At 39.9% G+C, this 21,302-nt stretch overlaps 2 protein-coding genes across 4 annotated transcripts; one reads left to right on the top strand and one right to left on the bottom strand.

Moving 5' to 3' along the window:
- Positions 1-10,483, bottom strand: tmem176 (transmembrane protein 176). The gene is made up of 7 exons (XM_037763488.1): positions 10,339-10,483; positions 8,183-8,311; positions 5,945-6,055; positions 5,766-5,822; positions 5,036-5,182; positions 2,890-3,006; positions 1-1,774 (listed from the first exon to the last, which is right to left on the bottom strand). Exons 2-7 carry the CDS (start codon positions 8,306-8,308, stop codon positions 1,715-1,717), a joined length of 618 nt encoding a protein of 205 aa, XP_037619416.1. The 5' UTR covers positions 8,309-8,311; positions 10,339-10,483; the 3' UTR covers positions 1-1,714.
- Positions 10,484-10,547: 64 nt separating this feature from the next.
- si:dkey-9i23.16 (uncharacterized protein LOC571915 homolog) lies at positions 10,548-20,758 on the top strand. Of its 3 annotated transcripts, none has more exons than XM_037763492.1 (7): positions 10,548-10,746; positions 11,043-11,083; positions 15,654-15,738; positions 15,858-15,968; positions 18,445-18,501; positions 18,801-18,977; positions 19,317-20,758. In XM_037763492.1, the coding sequence occupies exons 3-7, from the start codon at positions 15,658-15,660 to the stop codon at positions 19,422-19,424; spliced, it is 534 nt and encodes a 177-aa protein (XP_037619420.1). In that variant the 5' UTR covers positions 10,548-10,746; positions 11,043-11,083; positions 15,654-15,657; the 3' UTR covers positions 19,425-20,758. The 3 variants fall into 3 exon arrangements, with proteins under 3 accessions (XP_037619420.1, XP_037619419.1, XP_037619418.1); XM_037763491.1 differs by lacking the exon at positions 11,043-11,083 and having other exon boundaries at positions 10,549-10,746; positions 19,317-19,448; positions 19,481-20,758; XM_037763490.1 differs by lacking the exon at positions 11,043-11,083 and having other exon boundaries at positions 10,551-10,746.
- The last annotated feature ends 544 nt before the right edge of the window (positions 20,759-21,302 follow it).

Genomic DNA, 21,302 nt, shown 5'->3' with positions numbered 1-21,302 from the left:
TTTCATTCATATATATGTACATAAGATTTTATTTTGTATAAAATAAACAAAACTATATCAAAGTGTTAGTACAACATCAAGGGACATATTTTATAACATTGTGCAAACAGTGTAGAAAAACAAAAAATACTTTGTGCCGCACACATCTGTTCCAAAAAGTGAGAAAAACAGACAATAGACAACACCAGGAATGGAAGTCAGAGGGCTCTGTGTCTGTGTGGCTCATCATGAGGACAGTGAGTGGACATCATGAGGACAGTGAGTGGACATTGTGAGTGGACATCATGAGGACTGTGACTGGACATTAGTTTTCATGTGCACACATTTTGGAGGTCTGGGCTCTGAATTGGTTTATCTGAGGCCTATTGAGAGAGGCTGGGACACGGGTCTCTGGGTATAACACATGCGCGGTGTAACTGGAGCTGCGGTTGTGCGTTGCGATTGGCTCAGATCAGATTTTACTGCGCATGTGTTGAACCCCCAAAGATATGGCGAGTTGATAATACGTGACATCTCCTCTTTTCACCCTCCTTGGGTTAATCCATGACATTAACAGTGTATGAAAAGTAATCCTTGACCTTGGAAAAATCCCAACTCAAAGTCTACTTACTAGCTATTTTAGGTGCTTTCAATCGTATCACACAGTCCTCATCAGTAGATGCAGCTGATGGAGCTCAACTACTGAGCAATTTAGTAAGTGGACCTTGTTTTTTTTTTTAAATTGTATTTGAATGAATGGTGCTGTTAAGAATATACACTGTATTGAGCTCACTGGCTTGATGTTAAATATATCTTCTCCAAAGCGGCGGGTGTCCTGCTGACTACATCTACAGCAGGTTTTTTTCTTTATTTAGCTGCATTCATCGACCCTCACAAGGTGTGTTGCAGTGAAGCATCCTCTCAGCATGATACTGCCACTAGCATGGGCTTCACTCCTGGGGTGGTATTTCGATTACACTATAGAATGATGGTCAAAAAGGTCTAATTTGATCTCAGCAGACCATAGAAGCTTCTTGTCTCCAGACAGTTGTGACCAGTGAAAAACGCTGGCGAGTTGATAAAGTGTTTGTGAGGACGTTGTCAAATTCAGCTGTATTTAATCGAAATCACTTGTCACCTTTGATTACACACAGGTGATCTTGATGCAGCTTTTAATGTACATTTTATGTGCTGACAGTTTAGGTGTGCCGTAACAGAGGAGAATACTTATGCAGTGAGTTATTTTGTGTGTATATGATCCTGCTCTGTCTGTGCTCCAGGTGCACTGTGAGCCTGCAGCCACCACTTCCTGCACACATGGCTGCATCTGTATCTGTACCTGTACCGCCCAGAGAGTTTGCCACCATTATCAGGATACATTTTCACATTTAATGGCCACTTAAATGTCTTGTGATAGTTTTCCCAAAAGAGAAAAACAATCTCTTTGTCTATTCATGTGTCAGAATTTCTATGTTTCATCTTTGCTCTGTCTCTCAGTGTGTCATATTTGAGCAATTATACCAATGGTTAAGAGTTATTACTTCTATTATTAACAGCTCTGTTGTTCGTTGAGGCTTTGAATCATTTGGCTGAAGAGTACCAATAATCAAGTAATCAGCTCTTGACAGACATTCATAAAAACACGTAGAAAGCAGATAGACAAAGTCAATGCACATACAACAGGTGATCCAGAGAAGTGATCCATGACCTCACAGACTACTGGTCCAGTGATTGATCAGTTCATGTCGGGGGGTACGAGTGCTGTGGGGGTTGATGGAGCAGCTTCAGTGAGATACTGTAAAAGACAGAAAAAGAGAGTCAGCATTAATGTCAGCACTTTCTCACCATTTCTCATTTCAGAAAGTTGTCAGTATTTTAAGACACATTGAGGGACACTGTAAGCATGGACAGCCATGTCTGCCATGATGGAGGCTACTGAATTCAGTCTTGAAATGTGGACTTTGGTTGAGGCGGTCTCTGAACTGGGACACATCTCCAGAGGCTGACTGATTTCTATTATTAGTCAAGAAGACTAATATTGGTGGAAACTGTATTCATTTTCAATGGGTGGTGCAAACTGTTGGGGTCTGTAATATCTATGCTGGTATGGAGGACAACAACGGTCTGGACACACCGCCCGCATGAGCAGCACCTGAAGGCTGACTCGCTGAACCGCTACGTGTCCCACGCGTGGGGCGTCCACATCAGCTGCGTTTCTGCTGCTGCTGTCAGCCCTTTCTTTCTACATAGAGTTTGCCTTTCATAATGGCCATTTCATTCATTATAAATATCATTTATATTTATTTTAGACAGAGAAAGGTTAAGAAACGTGTGGTAATTTGTAAATAATAGTAATAATCCACAATGAAAACCCCGTACGTTATTCATTCATGGAGCTCTCCCAGTCATGGTCTAGAACACTGTCCTACAGATATTTCAGAATAAAAGCCTCGTGTTAACAAATGAAGGAATTCTGTCCACAGAAAAAAAAACGCTTGAGGGCTTTTATTTTGAAATGAAAGCAGTAAGTGTTGATTTAAAAATAAATCTTTACTTTTTTCATGTCCGTGACATATTCTACAGATATAGACATTTAAACTGTAGTAATGTTGCTGATATGATGTCAATATACAGTCAATAGATCACCTTCACTGTCTGTTGTTGCTGTGAACCGATAGAGATTGTACATGTTGATATATAATACTCATATTCGCCCAAAGTGGCACGTATGCCGCTTTGGTTCTAAGCGTTGGTTTACACCATCATGAGACACCACATTACACCCACCCCCACCACCAGCCCTGAACTCTGGCTGTACATGAGCACTGAAACTATTGGGAATTGACTTTGATGCTCTTTGACTAGATTAATCAAGTCTTAGCTAATTAGGAGAAAGAGTTGGAGTCTTACAGCGTACTGTCCGAAGCTGCGCCTCTGCCTGAAGAGAAGGAAGCAGAGAACGGCAGAGACGGCTCCCTGGGCCAGGGTGAAGAGGAGGAGGGCCAACTTCACTCCTCTGCACAGTTTCTGTTGGAAAGGACACACAGCACTCACATTAACTTTAACACAACAGCTTCATTAGGGATGGAGAGGCCGAGCAGGGACAATTTATTTATTGATTTTTTTTTTTATTATGTGATCCCCAGTTAGATGTAATGTCTGTCATGTTATTTCATTTATAGAGAAAGCGATCCTGGCACACGACACACAGTGTTGCTCACACTGTCCTAGTTCATCTACACCAGACCAATGGCAGCTTTTAATACTTCAAATTGATTTTCTTCTTTTACTGAAACCCAGAGTTCTTCCAAACAGACAACCATGATTAGCCTTCCCATGGTTATCTTTCAACACAGGGCAGGAAAATACGAACCAAAATGGCACAGCTTTTTATAAATATAAAAGGAAGTGTTACTGTTGTTATTCTAGGCTGTAGAAGCTCTTCTCATTCCTTCCTTTTCATTTCCCACCAGTTCCTCAGCGCTGATCTGTTTTCACTCCGGTATAAAACTCAGTGATGTTGACGTGTATCAGATCAGTCCGGTCAGCAGCAGCATCCAATCAGTTACTGATATCCAATAAGGGGCGTGTCTATCAGCTGGAGCGTCCAATCAACAACTGATATCCTGACGCCGTTTCTACGTTTCACAATTTTAACACTGGCCTGGCACTTTGGACCAATCAGCTGGCAGGGCCACTGGGAATACGCCCCGATGCTCCCGACGGCCGGTCTGGGGCTGTTTACCAGTGTTTTTGACCATGAGTATCCGCGACTTGGGTGTGTGAAGCATCTCCGTCATGGCAGGTGTATTGCTGAGGACCCAAGGAAGCTCAGTGTCGAGTGTGAAGTTGTTTGTGTGAGTGTTCTCCAGAAAACTTCAAGCAGCAACACCACAGGCCGAGCATTAAGCCTGTTCTGAGCAGGCACTGCACTAGTCATCTGAAAGCTAGGAACCTGAAGAGTTTATAATCATCTGTAATAAACACTGGGCCTATTCAAACGTTGAAAGTTTTAAACGTATCAGGGTTTAAAACATTATGATCGAAGTAAATGATGGTCATCCCCATGCTCTATTATGTCTCATAAGTTGTTGCAGCAATTTTTGGGTTGATACCATTTGTTACACAGATTTGATTTTTACACCCCCTTACTGTCAATCTACCTAGAGAAGCCCATCCTCTGAATGCTCTAGGTCTCTAGTTTGTGGCTGTAAAGTTTCATGAAGCTGTGATTATCCCAGAGTCCAATGAAATGTCTCCTATGGGGACTAACATCATCACACATGACTGCAGTTGGGCTCATTGGATCCGCAGGAGTTTCAGCTTTACAGTGATACCCAATTTATGTAATTCAAGACTGTTTAGGGACCCCAGTATGCAGAAATATTCAAACATACAATTTTAGAATAGGAGACAATAACACATTTATATTGCATGTGATTATCATAAAGTGGGCATGTCTGTAAAGCGGAGACTCGTGGGTACCCATAGAACCCATTTTCATTCACATATCTGAAGGTCAGAGGTCAAGGGACCCCTTTGAAAATGGTCGTGACAGTTTTTCCTTGCTAAAATGTAGCCTAACTTTGAAGTGTTATTTAACGTCCTTCCCGACATGTTAGCATAACGTTGACCATGATTGGTACCAATGGATTCATCAGGTTTTATAGTTTCAGGGTTAGGGTTAGATAGACATATGATATCAGTAACTTCACTCTAGCTCTAAAACTGAACCTGCTACAGCCCTGAAACACAGCGGAGATTAAGAGGTTAATGCATTACGTTATATAACTCATAAACTGTATATGTCATTGTGATGAGCTTATTCACAGTTAAAAGTTGTGCCGCATACGGGTGCTGTATTATACACCTCTTATTCTATTCTATTTCTTTTACTTCTCTATTTATTTACACTTATTCGGTCCCTGTGCTGCTGTTACACCTGAATTTCCCCTCAATAAAGGCTCATCTCATCTTGACATTTGAAGTGTTTCAAGCTTTAACGTATATTGTTTGTATGGCAGCATGGTGACATGAAAATGAAGCTGGTACTTACCGTGGCGTAGTGTTTCTCGCTGCAGTGTCCATACGTATTCTTTTCGCATGGCTCCACACGATTCTTGTCCATGTCCACAGAGTAGATGATCAAAGCCACCACTGACAGCACAGCGGACACCATGCAGGCCACCAGACACACCCGCAGCTGACCAAACAAACACTACATTTCAGCTTTTGAACCACTAGAGGGGCAGAGTACTAGTAATATGAGCAGCTGCAGTAGTACTAGTACTGGTAATATGAGCAGCTGCAGTAGTACTAGTACTGGTAATATGAGCATCTGCAGTAGTACTAGTACTGGTAATATGTACAGCTGCAGTAGTGCTAGTACTGTAGCAGTGAGTTGAAAGGATTCTTGGATGTGTTGAGTATTTGCTGGTTGTTGTTCATTGAGTCTGTGTTAGCAGGCCTCTCATGTATCTGACCAGTAATAAGACTGGACTCATTTCATCAGCTCTGCTTATAGTTACATGCTTGCATGGTATTTGGAAGCCTGATGTAATTCCGTTTATGGAAATTATTACAAAACACAAACAAATTATTTAGTGACGTAACTGAAATGCACCAGAGATCACCAAACTGCCTTATTTAATACAGAAAAGATGTGTTTTATTTTCCCAACAGCCCCTTAGATCATAGTGTATGATGGCTGCTGCCTACTGCTATGGGACAGTAGTAGTAGTAGTAGTAGTAGTAGTAGGATGTGTATGTGTTGCCTGTAGACTCACAATCTTCATGGTGCAGCGTTTGTCCAAGATGATAGCGAGCACTCCTGTTATGATGAACTGAGAGCACACACACACACACACACACACCCGGGAGACAGGAACACAGTCAGCACATTACGATATCAGTAGGAACACACACACACACACACACACACACGCAAACATACACACAGACTCACCGTCAGGCCGCTCCAGAAAGGAACTCCTAGGCGAACCACCTCAGTGACCTCAGTGAAGTGCAGAGGAATGGAGTAGGATATGACCATCAGCCCCAGCATCACCTGACTCACCTGGCACACACACACACACACACACACACACACACAACAACAACTTTGTGACCCCAGTGATCCAGATGGGTAACTAGTTAGCATGACTGTTTTAAAGCCAAAACATCAAACACACTAGCACAACACAGCAGGGAGCGGTGGAGACAGCGAGTGAGGAACAATGTTGGTATAATCCAGCTGCAGCTGCTGGTCCCAGTGAACAGCTCCCAGTGTGAAGGAGTCACCTCCAGTGAGTCTATGCCTGCAGGATGATCAACAATACATGCTGATGTTTACCACGGGCAAGGAGGTTCTGTTGTCAGTCAGCAGGATGTCTCTTTAATTTCTTGGTCACAGGCCCAGAACCATCACGTGAGCTTTTTGGTTTGGACCCAGATCCAGTTCAGCATGCTCTTTATATTTTGGCCTATGACACCTGAACCTTCAGACAGAGAAGGTGTATCATTGTTCTTCTTAACTCAAGGTCCACCTACTAGTGATTTCTGTAGCTTTATGTCTCTGGCTTCTTTTCTTCCTCTGTGTGTTTTTTTTAGTCAAACTATTTTTTTTTTATTATTTATATATTTGGCAAAACCACATCGTCACTATCTCACCAGATGTGGCACATCAATTATTTGGATGAACATTATGAAGTTGATGTTCTGATTGGTTCCTGTAGGTGGTGTCACCTGTTTTCCCTGAGGACTCTTTGACCTTAGAAGTGCTGATGGACTTCTGCTTTGGGTCTCTGTGTTGTTTATCTCATGCACATGCAGTACATGTACATGTGTGATGTGGTACACACTTGTACAGCATGTTTCACACTATTACACTGATCTACAGGTGGCTGTAACACACCAAAGGCCTTTCCTATATCCCAGTTTGTACCTCCTCGACTCCTCTCCTTGCGTCTTAGTCCCTCCCGCGGAAGATGCGAGCGGAGGATGAGGCGAGGAAGAGACGCAAGGACAGAGGAGTCGAGGCAACAGGCATTTAATAAATGAGACATCCTTGTTTATGATTGAGTGATATAGCTTATACACACAACACACGTGAAATGCAGCAAATTGGAATGTAAGAGACTATTGATATAATAATTTGCCATCAGCAGCTTTTTGCACTTTTAAACAGCATGTCAGGGTTATAGCAGGTGAACTGGGTGTAGCCTACATTCGATAATAAAGACATGTAATATGAAGGCAAAATGTCGAAAAGGAATGTGGTCAGAATAGTGCCTTACATGGTGCTACACAACAAAAGTTTGATCATCTTAAATAACTACAACTGATGAACAGTTACAGCAGAGTCCTGCCGCTGTATGAGATTATTTACACCAGTGTATTACACCTTATTTATAGCTCCTCCGGTATGCCTCCTCGCTCCTTGAGATGCATTTTAGGAATTGGGATGTTTTTTCAAGATGGAGTGCTGACATCGATTTCCGGGTCACAAGCCGGAGGAGCGAAGAAACGAGGAGGCACAAAATTTGGAAATGAGAAGCAGCTCAAGATATGCTACAATGTGCCAACAAAGACAGGGAAGAAGACTGGATGACAATACCTTTTAAGCTTTTTTGACTTAGCTTATGTCAGCGCTCATGCATACACAGTAACCCTGAAATGTAAACATCATTTGTGCTGTTTGTTTACAAGAAAACAACTTTAAGGTTCCCTTTTCAAGGTTCTGGGCTAGCAGTTTCCCTCTGCTTACAGTCTTTGTGCTAAGCTAGGCTAAACCCATCCTATAACTACTGTATGTCTGCAGCAGATACACAGACATGAAACAGTGATATCGATGTGCTCGACCGTCTGCAGGACAGCTAACAAGTGTATCTTTCAAAATGTCAAACTTTTCCTTAAACATGAGCAAATCTTGGGTCCTTTCCTCAGTTCAACCCAAAACATGCACTCATCATTCCACAGCTGTGTGTGCTGTCTGAGTGCTCATGGATCTACACCGTGGAGGACTCATCGTTCTACAGCTGTGTGTGCTGTCTGAGAGCTCATGGATCTACACCGTGGAGGACTCATCGTTCTACAGCTGTGTGTGATGTCTGAGTGCTCATGGATCTACACCGTGGAGGACTCATCGTTCTACAGCTGTGTGTGATGTCTGAGAGCTCATGGATCTACACCGTGGAGGACTCACCCCCAGACATTTGGGCTCTCCTCTCTGGATGGCAGCGCGCAGAGCCTGCTGTCTGTCAGTCAGCTTGACAACGTTCACATCCTCCAGCACCTGCACCGTCAGATCCCTGTTAACCTCCACCGCCATCACCTGCACAGGACAGCACAAACCACGTTACAATCCTTAGAGATCATTCACACAAAACCAACAGAGTTGGTAAAACAAATCACACAAAGAAATAAAGTGAAATACAATACACATTTTTATATGTATTTCCTTTTTATGTCTTAATTTACTGCTTCATCATTCAATGAATACAGATGTTTTAAGGGCAGTTGCTACTACAGTCTGTATACAATAACTGAGTTCATTGTTTTTCATTGTGACATGAATTTTACCTTACCGCTGACTGCTGATCGGATTGTAACTATAAAGTAGTTACTAAAATAAGATAAAAAGCTCACAGAGTATGTACAACTTTTGTGAAAAAATAGAACATTGTTTTTTTTCTTGAAAGTTTTGGTGTAAAATGCAAATCACCTAAATTAATAAATGTATCAATATTTATTTCTACATGAAGACAAATATCAGCTGCCGAAATACCAACTGAAACATCTTCACACAAACTCATTTCAGATTTAAGAACCTTGTACTTCTGGATGTTTGTGCCCATTTAGTCATCATTACTATGGTCTGCATGGTCCCATCCTCTGGCAGCCTGGAGACTTTCACAGGTTTGTAACATGATATTTGTGTCTTTTGGCTGCCTCTCTTAAAAGCAAAAGACCATTCTGTGATGAAAAATGATCTCCTTTTCTATTTCTGTTGGCAAAGTGTTGCTTTCTCCTCAAAGTGAGCTGGAACTCACTACATTTTCCTCTTTGCGTACTGTGACTTTTTTTTAAATGTATGTTTTCAGTGTATAGAGGATGGAACCTGCCAAAATCAAAAATCAATCAATCAATCAATAGATAAATGACTCGATAAATAAACAAATATGCCATTAAATGTAGCAAAAATAATAAATAAATACATACATTTTAAAATGTATACGAATAAATACATAAATATATAAAAGGGGAAATTAAACAAGAGTAAATAAATAAGGGAATTAATACAAAGATAAATAAATAAAGAAGCAAAATGTAAAATAGCATAGTTTTAGGTCAAAAACCTTCACATATTCCCCTAGTGTCTTTTATTCACTGTAGATATTCAGAATGTGTCTGTGTATATAATATGTAGGATCATCCTGACTGGGACTCTGCTCCTAAAACCTGAATGAAGAGCTCAAACACCTCAGCTCTACATGTGTACCTGCCTGCCTGTCAGGCTGGCTGCTGTTGATTCCAGCCTAAAGCCATCCTATAATATATTATAGAGTGATACTAGAAAATAACACAGGAAAGCACTTTAACACTATATACAAACACACCACCTTAACCCTATAATGTTCCAGTGTGAATATTATAGGAGTATTATAGGCCTACTATAGAAGATGCATAACCCAAGTATAATAATATAGCAATAAAATCACAACTGATTATGACTGACACAGTATAAACTCATTGCTTAAAGAAATAATAAATAAATAGAAATAAGTCAACAGAGATTGCTGATACCGGCTGACAGCCAACATGTGAATAAGAGAGAACATGGCTGATTTCCCCAATGTTCAACCGCTGGTGTTCACATACAGATGTTACAGATGTGATGTGATCCAATGGACAACAACCAAATCTGACAGAGTTGGAGGTCTAATAGTTAAACAAAGACACTAAACCGACTGTCACTGCGAATGACTGACTCCAAACAGAGCTTTACGCAGCACTATCACTACTACTACCATCAAACACAGTGGTAGGATTTGACGCTTACGCACACATTACGCATAACTTGGTTAGAGTGTGTTGCGTAATCTTGTCGCTCATTTGACTCTGGCTGTTGTTGAAGTCCAGAGCTGTTTGGGTAAAAACCTAGTATTGTGCGTCTGTGCTCTCTAACATAATCTATCGACGGATCATCTCCTTAATCATCAATATGAACTCTACACATTTTAATAGACTTTGGCACAGTGGAAACACCAATAAGCCTCTCTCTCACTCTGACGGCAACAAGATACATTTATTAGGCTGTTTGTGTCGTTATTAAAAAGGCACAAAATGTCTCATTCCTACCTTTATCTGCCGAGATAAGTTAATAAATCTGTCCTCCTGTTTAAGTCTTTGGACCCCTCCCTGCCTTCTCTTCTCTAGCAGGCGGCTGGAGGAAGGATGTTGTTTATAACAGAGAGCGAGAGAGAGAGAGAGAGAGAGAAAGAGAGAGAGAAATACAAGAATAGAGGAATATAGAGAGAGAGAGTCGTTGTTCTCCGTCTCTTGATGAGAATCAGAGGAGCTCCTCCTTCGCTTCGCTTCGTCTCCTAGTTTGGTGCTTTCCAGAAATCATTTTGTTGTCGGGAAGTTTTGACCGTTAAAAGTTCATCTGAAGAAGTGTTTACTCGGTGTGACATACAACCCCTGTTGGTATCATCTAGAGACATCTCAGAGACATCTCAGACAGGCACTTGTAAACATTTAGTCGAGGTAAGTAACCCACCAAGCCCCTCTGGGGGTCACATAGATAGTAGAAATCTGGATGTGTTTTTCAGGAGAATCCCTCCTGCATCTGGGGGGATGTCCTGCTACAATGTCTCTGTAATGTTTCCTTTTTATAACTAACCATTGAATAGGCTGTCAGCAATTTGACCTTACTGTTGTAGCATTTCATCTGCTGTTGTATCACGAGAATATTTATATTTATTTTTTTTACGTTGTTTTTAACCCATACCATATTTTTTTTCCTAAACCTAACCAATTTATGTTTGTTGCCTAAACCTAAGGAGATTTCTGGCAGAAAGCTCTGAAGGCAAACCTCTCCCATGTGCGTAGATATCTCTCAACTCCTGCAAATACTACTACAAATGGGCAAGATGCTGAGGTTGTTGAATTTTACAAGTATTTGGGCATAATAATTGTCAATAAATTGACCTTTGAGAGGAACACAGATATGCTGTGTAAGAAAAGCCAGTAGCGTCTCTTTTGTTTGAGGAAGCTATAGCCAAGGTCCAGGTTGACAAATCCCCGATGACGCTGTTTTATAAATCTTTTATCGAATCAGTTTGCACTTTTGCTTTTATTTGCCGGTATGCATCCCTCAACCTCAAACAGAAAAACTCATCAACAAAGGTGATAAAAAAAATCATCAGCAAAATCATCAGCACTCAGCAGAAATGTCTGTCTGAACTGTACAACAAACAGCTGATAAAGAAAGCAGAATCCATAATTTCAGACAGTACCCACCCCGCTGCATTCAGAATTTAAGTTTCTGCCCTCTAGTTCCCGTATCAGACAACCATTAGTCAAAACTAACCGATATAAATTCTCTTTCATACCCTCGGCCCTTTCACTGCTCAACTCTTTAAAGCACAGGTAGTATCAGCACATCCACCCTTGCCTGTTCTTCTGTTCTTGTCATTATCTTAATATTGTAACTCTTTTAATATTTTTGGTACTTCAAGGTTTCACCTTTTTTCAGTGCTTTAGTATGTGGGAATGTACAGTATGTGTATATTGTCTTATTGTGATGAGATGTTGCTGTTGTTGTTGTTGTTGTTTGCTACTGTGGCAAAACCAAATGCCCCTCGGGGACAAATAAATGTCTTGAACTTGAACTTGAACTTGAATATCCGAGCCAAGACTTCCTTTTCCGTGCACTGCTCATTGTTTACAGTCCGATTAGCAATTGAGATGTGAGCCTGGAGACAAGTAGCCAGTTTACAAGCTCATTTTAAATCAATGAAAAGCTAAATCATCGTCAGATGATAGCCGGTGGCCGACAATAACTACTTTTATTATTTAAATGTTAGAAAGGTAAACAACAACAATAAGTCGTCCTAAATCACCTGTCAGACAGCGATACATTTTCTATTGATTTGGCAAAATGGATATGAAAACTAGTCAGGTTTCATATCCAAATGTGGCACAAATTTTAACCAAATTTTGAGAAAATCGGCAAAGGGAAATGAATGGAAAAGCTTGAGTGAAGTCTAAGTCACCTGCTTCATGTATGTCATTGCACTTTGTCACATTTATCTTTTATCGATCAACCGACTTCTCCACATCAGCCAAGCGTAAAAAACATTTTTGTTGTGATATTTCAAGATTTTTTTGTTTGTTTTTAGTGCCAGATTTCACCTTTAATTCCAGTGTGTTTACATCAACAACAGATAAACTGATACAGGAATATGTCTATTTTATATATTGCCACAATTTTAGGTGACAAAAATGTGTTGGACAATTTAACATATGTGTCCTGATTGTAGATGTTTACACCCTGTAGAGCCTGTATGCACCCTCTCTGTATTCTGTCTGTACCCATATGCACCTTGTCCACAAATGTGTGTTAGGGATGCATCCATTTATCGGCTGAATATTAGTTTTGTTGACTGCTATCGGCCAATCAGATAAACATTGGCCACTGCCATTGGCGAATGTCATCTTATTTACTGTTTGATTATCTGTCCCGCGACTCCGCTGTGGGTCCGTCCAGCCCGGACAGCTGAGGCAGCGAGGCTTCATCCAAATAAACAAATAAAAAAATTAAAACGAAAAATGCTAAATTTGGTTGCCAAATATACTTGGCCAGCCGTTAATATATGGGCAGCCTGCCCAAGTAAAGTCTGTGTGAGAGACACTGATTATGTTTCTAATCACTTTTACATTTACATTTAAATTATGTTTTACATAAAAAATATTTTTGTTTCTAGCTATGTAAGTACTGAAACATCTTTCTAATTGAATAAGTAGTTGTATAGCAGCTAAAAAGGCCTTTTTGAAGTGGTTATTTTAGAATGGTTTCCATGTGAAAGACGGTAATATTAAAGGTTTGCAGCCAGACTGCTACACCCGTGGGTTCCCTCAGCACACAAGACACAACAGGACAACCTGCTGAACAATTAACAGTCTTTAATACTCTTTTCACTCTCTCCGTGCATGTCTTCTCGAGGTCCAGAACACTACTGCATTTAAAGGAGAGTTGACTAGGCAATGATCACCAGCTGTGTCCATCAACTCACCTGGCCCTGCTCTAATGAGCCTTCCCCACACCTCTCAAGGCCTATGAAAAGGAGGCTGGGTCACGGGCAGACATGGGTCTTGGGGTAAGGGGTAGAACACATGCACAGTGTAACAGAAGCTGCGGTTGTGCGTTGCGATTGGCTCAATTTCGGCGAGTGCAGGCGAGATTTTAATGCGTATGTGTTATACCCCCGGAGATATGACGCGTGACCCAGACTCCTTTATATGCATAGGCCTTGACACCCCTCCCTCTCCTACAGCTGAATACCAGCCATGCCCACCTCCACAAGGTTGTTTCATGAATTTGTAAGATTGAATTTGTGTTCATTCAAAGACGCTGAATGACTTAAAACAGCTCAATTATTTTTTTTATTTAATGTAGAGGTCTTTGTTTCCCTGGCACAAAAGAAGAATAAATAACAGCAAAAACAAAATAATACAATTTGTTTTTGCATCCCTACTGTTATTGTACCATTATGCACCCTGTCTATACCTGTATGTCCTCTGTCTATACCTGTATGCCCTCTGTCTATACCTGTATGCCCTCTGTCTATACCTGTATGTCCTCTGTCTATACCTGTATGCCCTCTGTCTATACCTGTATGCCCTCTGTCTATACCTGTATGCCCTCTGTCTATACCTGTATGCCCTCTGTCTATACCTGTATATACCCTGTCTGTACCCGTATGCACCGTCTACACCTGTATGTATCCTGTCTCTACCCGTATGCACCGTCTACACCTGTCTGTACCCTGTCTGAACCCGTATGTATGCTGTTTATACCTCACTTAAGAGGATAAACATGGTGTTATTTATGTTAGTTAAGGACATGGTGATAAACCCTCCAACCCCCTTACCAAAACGGCCACAACGATAACCATATTGTGAAGTGAAAATACGTCAAATGAACCGAGTGATAAATGTGTGCATGAAGAAAAATAAACAAGTTTGTTTCTATACTACTAATTTACTAAATGTTTCCCTCACTTCCGGTGGGCCTTGTCAATTCAGTTCCTGATCAACCTCCCCCTCCCCTTAATCTCAGACCCACTCTCTTCTTACTCTCCCTCCCTTCCTCTTCCTCCCACCACATCTGCTTCTCATCCTACAGCATTCCTGTCTTTCCTAAGAGGATTGTGACATGTGGTTTTGATGAAGTAACACACTCTCTCTCTGTTCCGTTTTCCCCCCTTTCACTACCTCATTTTGTTCACTATTTCTCAATCCTTCCTCACTGTCCAAACAGACATGGACACACAGGAATACAACACACTTTGCTTCATTGTCTCCCCCCCCCCCACTGTCCTCTCCTTTCTCTAGTAGTGTGTCTCATGATCATGTGGTCTGTCTTCATTGTTGTTTGGGTCTATTCATGTCTTCTCTTTTCTTCTACAGTCTGCTCCTCTTTCTCTCTCATTACGGTTTGCAGATTTCAAACATTATTCTCTAATGACAACCTGTTTTCCTTGGAAGAGATGTTCCTCCTGCAGTCCAACTCATTTTAATGAACCATTTCATTGTGTCTATCCTACCTATTGTAATGTGGGGGAAATCAGAGGGAACATACTGTATATTCTTAAACTGTTTAACACAAGGGTGTCTGAGATTCATACCGATTTTTACAAAGAGATTCCACATTATGAGCAATAAAGGTTTTAGTGGAGCTGCTCTGACAGACTGACAGCTGTTTGTGTTCAGAGTCACAGTGTTATAAAGAAGAAGGACATGCAGAGGTTTTATTCTGAGCTGAGGGAAAACACAAAGAAGCAAAACAACAACAACAAAAACAGCTAAATGAATGCACACTGACACTAATACTAATCCTACTATCATTGATACTACTACTACTAATATGACTAATAATAACAATAATAATAAAGCCAGGGGGATTACTGGCAGTACGTCCACCCTGTAGCTACCCTGCAGTAACCAGTAGCTTCATTCATAAAGAGATCATCTTTTATGAGCCCTTCATATGTTTTGCATGTAAAAATCTTAATTTGTAAAGTAAATAGAGCTACCAGATAAATAGTGGAGTAAAAAGTACACTATTTCCATCTGAAATGTGCTGCAGTTGAAGTAAAAAGAGGCATGAAAAGATACAAATTCAAGTAATGTACAAGTAGCTTACCTGAAACTTTAAGTACAGTACTTGAGTAATGTACTTAGTTACATTCCACCACTGGAGTCCAGCAGAGTTCACATTGCTGGTGGCAGCAGACTGAAAGTTAACATGTATTGTTTATGTGTTAATACTGACTGTAATCCAGGGCGGGATGTGTGCTTGGTTTGATTAGAACAGATCAGATCAGTTGTATTATTGTTATAGTGTATATATGTATTATTGTATCTGACCCCTGTTTCCTGTTTTGCAGTAACATGTCTTCTGCTGCTGTGCTGGCAGCAGTTGAACCTAGGCTGCAGCGTCTCTTTGCCTGGTTTGACCCTGAAGCTGCTGCGGTGAGATCAGGACACCACTTGGTTTGAGTGGAGTCGACTATGTTTGAGTTTGAAGTCTAACTTCCCATAAATTATTACTCAGTAGAGTGTAATGAATGTAAACCTCTGTGTCTGTGCAGGTGGTGACCATCCTGTTGGGGCTGGTCCAGGTGATCCTGTGTGTCCCACTTGCTCACGCTGACCACACTCTGCCAAAATTCTTCATACTGCCACTCATCTTAGGAATTGTAGTACGTACCTCCTGATTCTTACTCTAATTCTTTAGTCGAACTACGGTTGCCAACTTTCTCACTACCAAATAAGGGACATAAGGTGGCGTGCCACGGCGGTGTGGGTATGGTGTTGTGTGTGTGTGTGTACAGTGTATAATCAGTCTATAGCTTTACTAAACATGTATCATTATGTAAAGTTATGTGAATAAACCTCAAAAGAAATGATCATAGAAATGGCAATTTGGACCTTTACAGCAACAAAAAATAAATACAATTTAAAATGCTTATGCAAATGTTTATCCATATTTGCACATGCCAAACTGACCGATCAATGCCAGACATTACCGATACTTTTCTTTTTTGTGCAGGCGCATTTACGCTATACTTATACTTATAAGTGCAATATTTCCCTCTCAGATGTAGTGGAGTATAAAAACAGTTATTAAATGTATTAAAGTTAAAAGTGGTGGAATGTAACTAAGTACATTTGCTCGAGTACTGTACTAGGCAACAATACTGCAGTACTTTTACTTGTATTTCTATTTTATACTACTTTATACTTATACTCCACTACATCTAAGGGGGAAGTATTGCACTTATGTTACATTCCACCACTTTTAACTTTAATACATTAAATAACTGTTTTTCCAACAACTAACAAATCCCAATTTAACCTCTGGTGACAGTTGTACACGTCCTACTATATATATATATATATACGATATCACTATATATGTAGCACATCTTTACTAGGATGGTGGAGTGAGTGTAATATACACTTCAGTCTTCATAAGTTTATAATCCTTTTGTAAATGTAGCCTATATTATCATATCAGATAGCACAATGTAGATATGATATATGATAAATGGGTTCTGTAGATAGACAGAGGAAAAAAAGATTCATGTTGATGAATAGATGCTGTAAATCTGTATGTTGTCTGTATGTTTTTGCATACATTACAGCTTCATACATACAAAATAGTTTAACATTTTACAAAGGTAAAAATGCTTTGTGTACTATATTTACACCATATTATCTCTGAAAACAGGAACGGCTGATTGGTGACGTTGAAATGAGGAGTTATCTATACGATACGATACCTCCTCATTTCACTACAGAAACCTAAATAAGAAGGCAGCTGGCTGGAGGGAGATCACCTGAAAGTGTCCTACTTCCTGTTCCAGTAAATAGGCCTATTACAATATTAAACGTGTGTTTTCTGTTTAAAAAGTACAAACGTAGGAAGATACCCAGAACTACTCTCCCATCGTCTCCAGTCTGATCTGGAGCTCATAGCTGATTGGTACGTTGACATGACGTAACGTAACTCTTGCTGTTAGGACACGGTGTTTCTCTCTCTGCGGCCGCGTTCTCTCCATCATTACGGTTATTGTTGAATTATTCCTCGTTCAGCTTGGCCTAATCATTAGGCACTAATGTTATATTTCATTTTCAGTTAATGAAAGTAACGTTGTGTTGACTCCTGTCATGTGTTGCATTCAGTGCACGTGAGGCACACAGCCAAAAAAAAGTAGTTAAAAATAGTTTTTTGGAAGTTCAGAATCTTAAAAGTTAAGTATCACAATTCTTACAATAATGGATTTTTCCTCCACCCCCTAGTACTGAATCACTGTGTCACTGTTTCAGAACTCCCATCACTGGTGACTGAAAACAACAACATTCAACTGTCAGCCCGTCTCCTCGTATAGACAGCATGTTGCCTCCTGGTAACGAGTTATTGGATGAGTACTAGGAATATAGCCTCCTTTTACTGGAAAATTGAACATCTAAGTGTGTACACAGAAGAATAATTGAAGTACATAAGCTTATTATTGTTATTATTATAGGCTAATCTGTGGGATCCTCGAGTGAAATAATGAAGACATATACACGTCCATAATCATACTGCAGAGGCAACACACATACCTGCTTTTGCGTGATGGCTCGAGATTTGAAAATAAAGGACCATTTCAAAGACCTCATCGGATGTTGTTGCAGATGCATTTTTGTTGAGTTATTACAGTTTGAACAGGCAGCAGACCGACTTTACTTTCACAGAATGGATTTACTCCCAAGACTGAACTGAGGAAAGATTTTTACCGAGCCTTAACCTAAAATTCAAGGAAAATAGGTTAATGGGAACCACTGCGACACACAAACACACAATACCAATGATCTTGAACAAATGAAATTGTAATTATTGGAAACTGCAAAGTAATTCATACTTTACACCACTAATGGAATCAGTCCATGTCTGAAAAGGACATTATACATTATTATTATTATTGTTATACATTATATATATATGTATATATATATATACATATATATATATGTATATATATATATATAATATTTTAGTGTCAAAATGGATGAAATAATATATTTGGGAAAAAAAGATCACATGGTGAAATACAAGGTTCTCTGCTGCATGTCCTTTACTCTCCCAGTTAAAAGTCCAATACTGTGTGTGTGTGTGTGTGTGTGTTGCAGATTATGGCAGCAGGATCATTCACTATTGCCAACGAGAAGAACACCAGCAAACTACTGGTAGGTTCACATAACAGTCTAATCTAAATATTCATGGCAGATTTTGATGTAAGCAACATCTGGACCATCATTCCACCCTCTGGTTATGATAATAATATATAATATAGTCAGTTCAGGCATAAGTAAACTGACAGCCCAACCTTTGTGGGCTCATTGTAATATGACTTTACTTGTAATAATAATAATAATAACACGAATACTTTGTCATTTTACAATAATTTACAACAATATAATGAGTGTATGGGTGTTTCTAAGTGCACAGTGAAGGAAGTTGACTGCCCCCCCCTCCCTCTCAACAGCTTCAAGGTTGTGCGTACAGTCATGCGGTTGGCCTGCTGGGGGCGCTGCTGGCCTTCTGCCTCTACTGCTACAGCCTCAGCTTGGAAAACCAGACGAAGATGTGTGAGCCCGGTTCTGTTGCTACTGACTATCACTACAGAGGAACACATTACCCGTGTTTAGAGAGTCTCCTGGAGGTCAGTGTGTTGATTTTATCACTTCATCACAAAGAAAAGGACAAAAATAACAAGAGATAAAAGCATGGACAGATGAGCCCATTGTAGATGAAGATTATTGTAGATGTAGTTTATTGTAGATGTAGATTATTGTAGATGTAGATTATTGTAGATGTAGTTTATTGTAGATGTAGATTTTGGTAGATGTAGATTATTGTAGATGTAGATTATTGTAGATGTAGTTTATTGTAGATGTAGTTTATTGTAGATGTAGATTATTGTAGATGTAGTTTATTGTAGATGTAGATAGATGTAGTTACGTCACTTTGAATGTGTGATGTGTTTTCTTGTTTCCTGCAGGCCTACCGATGGAGTTTGATACTGCTGCTGCTGCTATTTGACATCGGGGCCGTGGTCCTGCACTGCCTCCTTTCTGTCTCTGCCCTCAAAACACTGAAAACAAACTGACACACACACACACGCACACACACGCACACACACACACACACACACACACACACACACACACACACACACACACACACACACAGACACACACACAGGAAACACACATGCTATACATGTTGAAATACTCCATATCAACAGTAGAATTGAAAAGCACTTAATTTCCCTGACAACATTTTTGAAGGGTTTCTGTATTAGTGGATTTGGTGACACCTCTGTGAGTTTTCATAATACAGATCGGATGAGCTCTGTGTCTCGACATCACAGAGTGTAACAACGGACACAGTAACACTTGTGACACAGATGTGACAAGATTATATTAATTAAATAGTCGGTAAATAAGTGATGACAAATTTGAATTACAAATAAAATAAATGGAAAATAATAAATATCTTCCTGATTGGCTGGCAGGTGTCCAATAAAATCATAAAACAGCGCACCTCAAACAAAGGTGATGTCATGAGATAATTCATTCATATCAAACACTGGTGTTATAGAGCTAGACTGGTAGGCGATATATCAGCCCACATCAGCTTACTGCAGGTATCATATATATATATATATATATATGGAGTCAGATCAGTCTCAATATTAATGAATGCTCACTGAAGGATTCACAAATGTGTTTTGGGATTAATATATAAATGACTTAAAGTATTTTTCGAAGCACACAAGAATAGTAAAAAAAAAAATGCACATATAAAAAAAAATAAGGTTCACAAATATAAAATATATAATATATATTATGCTTGCCAGGCAGGGCCAAAGGGCTTGTTGTGTTTGCCCTTCTTCCTGTTTGGTCTTTCTCTCCCCCCCCCCCTCCTCTGTGTTCTAACTACGTGATTGGTTTCCACCTGTGCATTCTGGTCATGCTGCCTATAGGTTCCCTCAGACATGGAGCTGGCCAATTAACATCTGGGGTTTCCTATAAAATGAGCCCGTCTTCAGAGTTCATGCTCTTGTTTTTGCCTGCCTGAGATTTGCTGCATTGCTTTAGAAAAACCTGTTAAAGACATTAGAAAAAGGTGTGTGGTGGGAGGTGGAGGACTATAGGTACGCTGGGGTACCCTTCCCAACTTTCACTCACGTAGGGATGTTTTCTGTCTAGAAAAAAGAGGTTATTGGTCGGTGCCACCGTTGTATTCAGGGTCAAGTTAGTCAGGCCTTCTTTTTGTGCTCTGGTTTTATTAGATAGCAGTTAGTTTGGCCTAGTTTTGTTTTCTTAATTTCTGTTTGTTTGGCACAACCACCTTGTCCCATCCTCCCCCACACTTTGGGGATTATTTGAAGTATCGTGTTAAGCAGAAAATAAATCACCCTTTTCTTTTCCACTTCAACTTTGACTCCTTCACCTTCTTTGATTGTCGTGTTGTTGTCTCTTTCCCTGTAAAAAAAAAAAGGGAATGGAACACACATACAAATATTTCTTGTTTTAAATAAATTTAATAGAAATCCACAAATATATGCATTTAAAAGTATTTGCAATTTTCATCAAAAACATATTTGGATGTTGTTACATTTATATATAAACTGCATTTACAAACTGCTGTCATGTGTGAGCTTCACTGCAACTGTGTTGGTTTTTTGAGACTCGACTAATGCATTTTTATCAACAGGGAGTTATCTGTAACCAATCAGCTGTCTCACTTACCTTACGGCAGTTGGATTCTCGCGGTACATACAATACACTTTAACGACATACACCTCAGCACAACCGTCCTCACATCCAAAATGCACTAATGCACCCAAACACTTGATACACATCTCAGGATCAACTCTTGGAACAGAATATTTGTCTGCCAAAAGTAACACTTTGTCACTCTGAACATAATGACCTAAAACAACACTAACAACAGGTAGCATTACAATATGTGTCACTGT

The sequence above is a fragment of the Sebastes umbrosus genome, chromosome 3, assembly GCF_015220745.1.
Source record: "Sebastes umbrosus isolate fSebUmb1 chromosome 3, fSebUmb1.pri, whole genome shotgun sequence".
NCBI classification, from domain to species: Eukaryota; Metazoa; Chordata; class Actinopteri; order Perciformes; family Sebastidae; genus Sebastes; species Sebastes umbrosus.
Note: the sequence above shows the minus strand (reverse complement) of the source record. Positions and strands in the feature narration are given on the sequence as shown.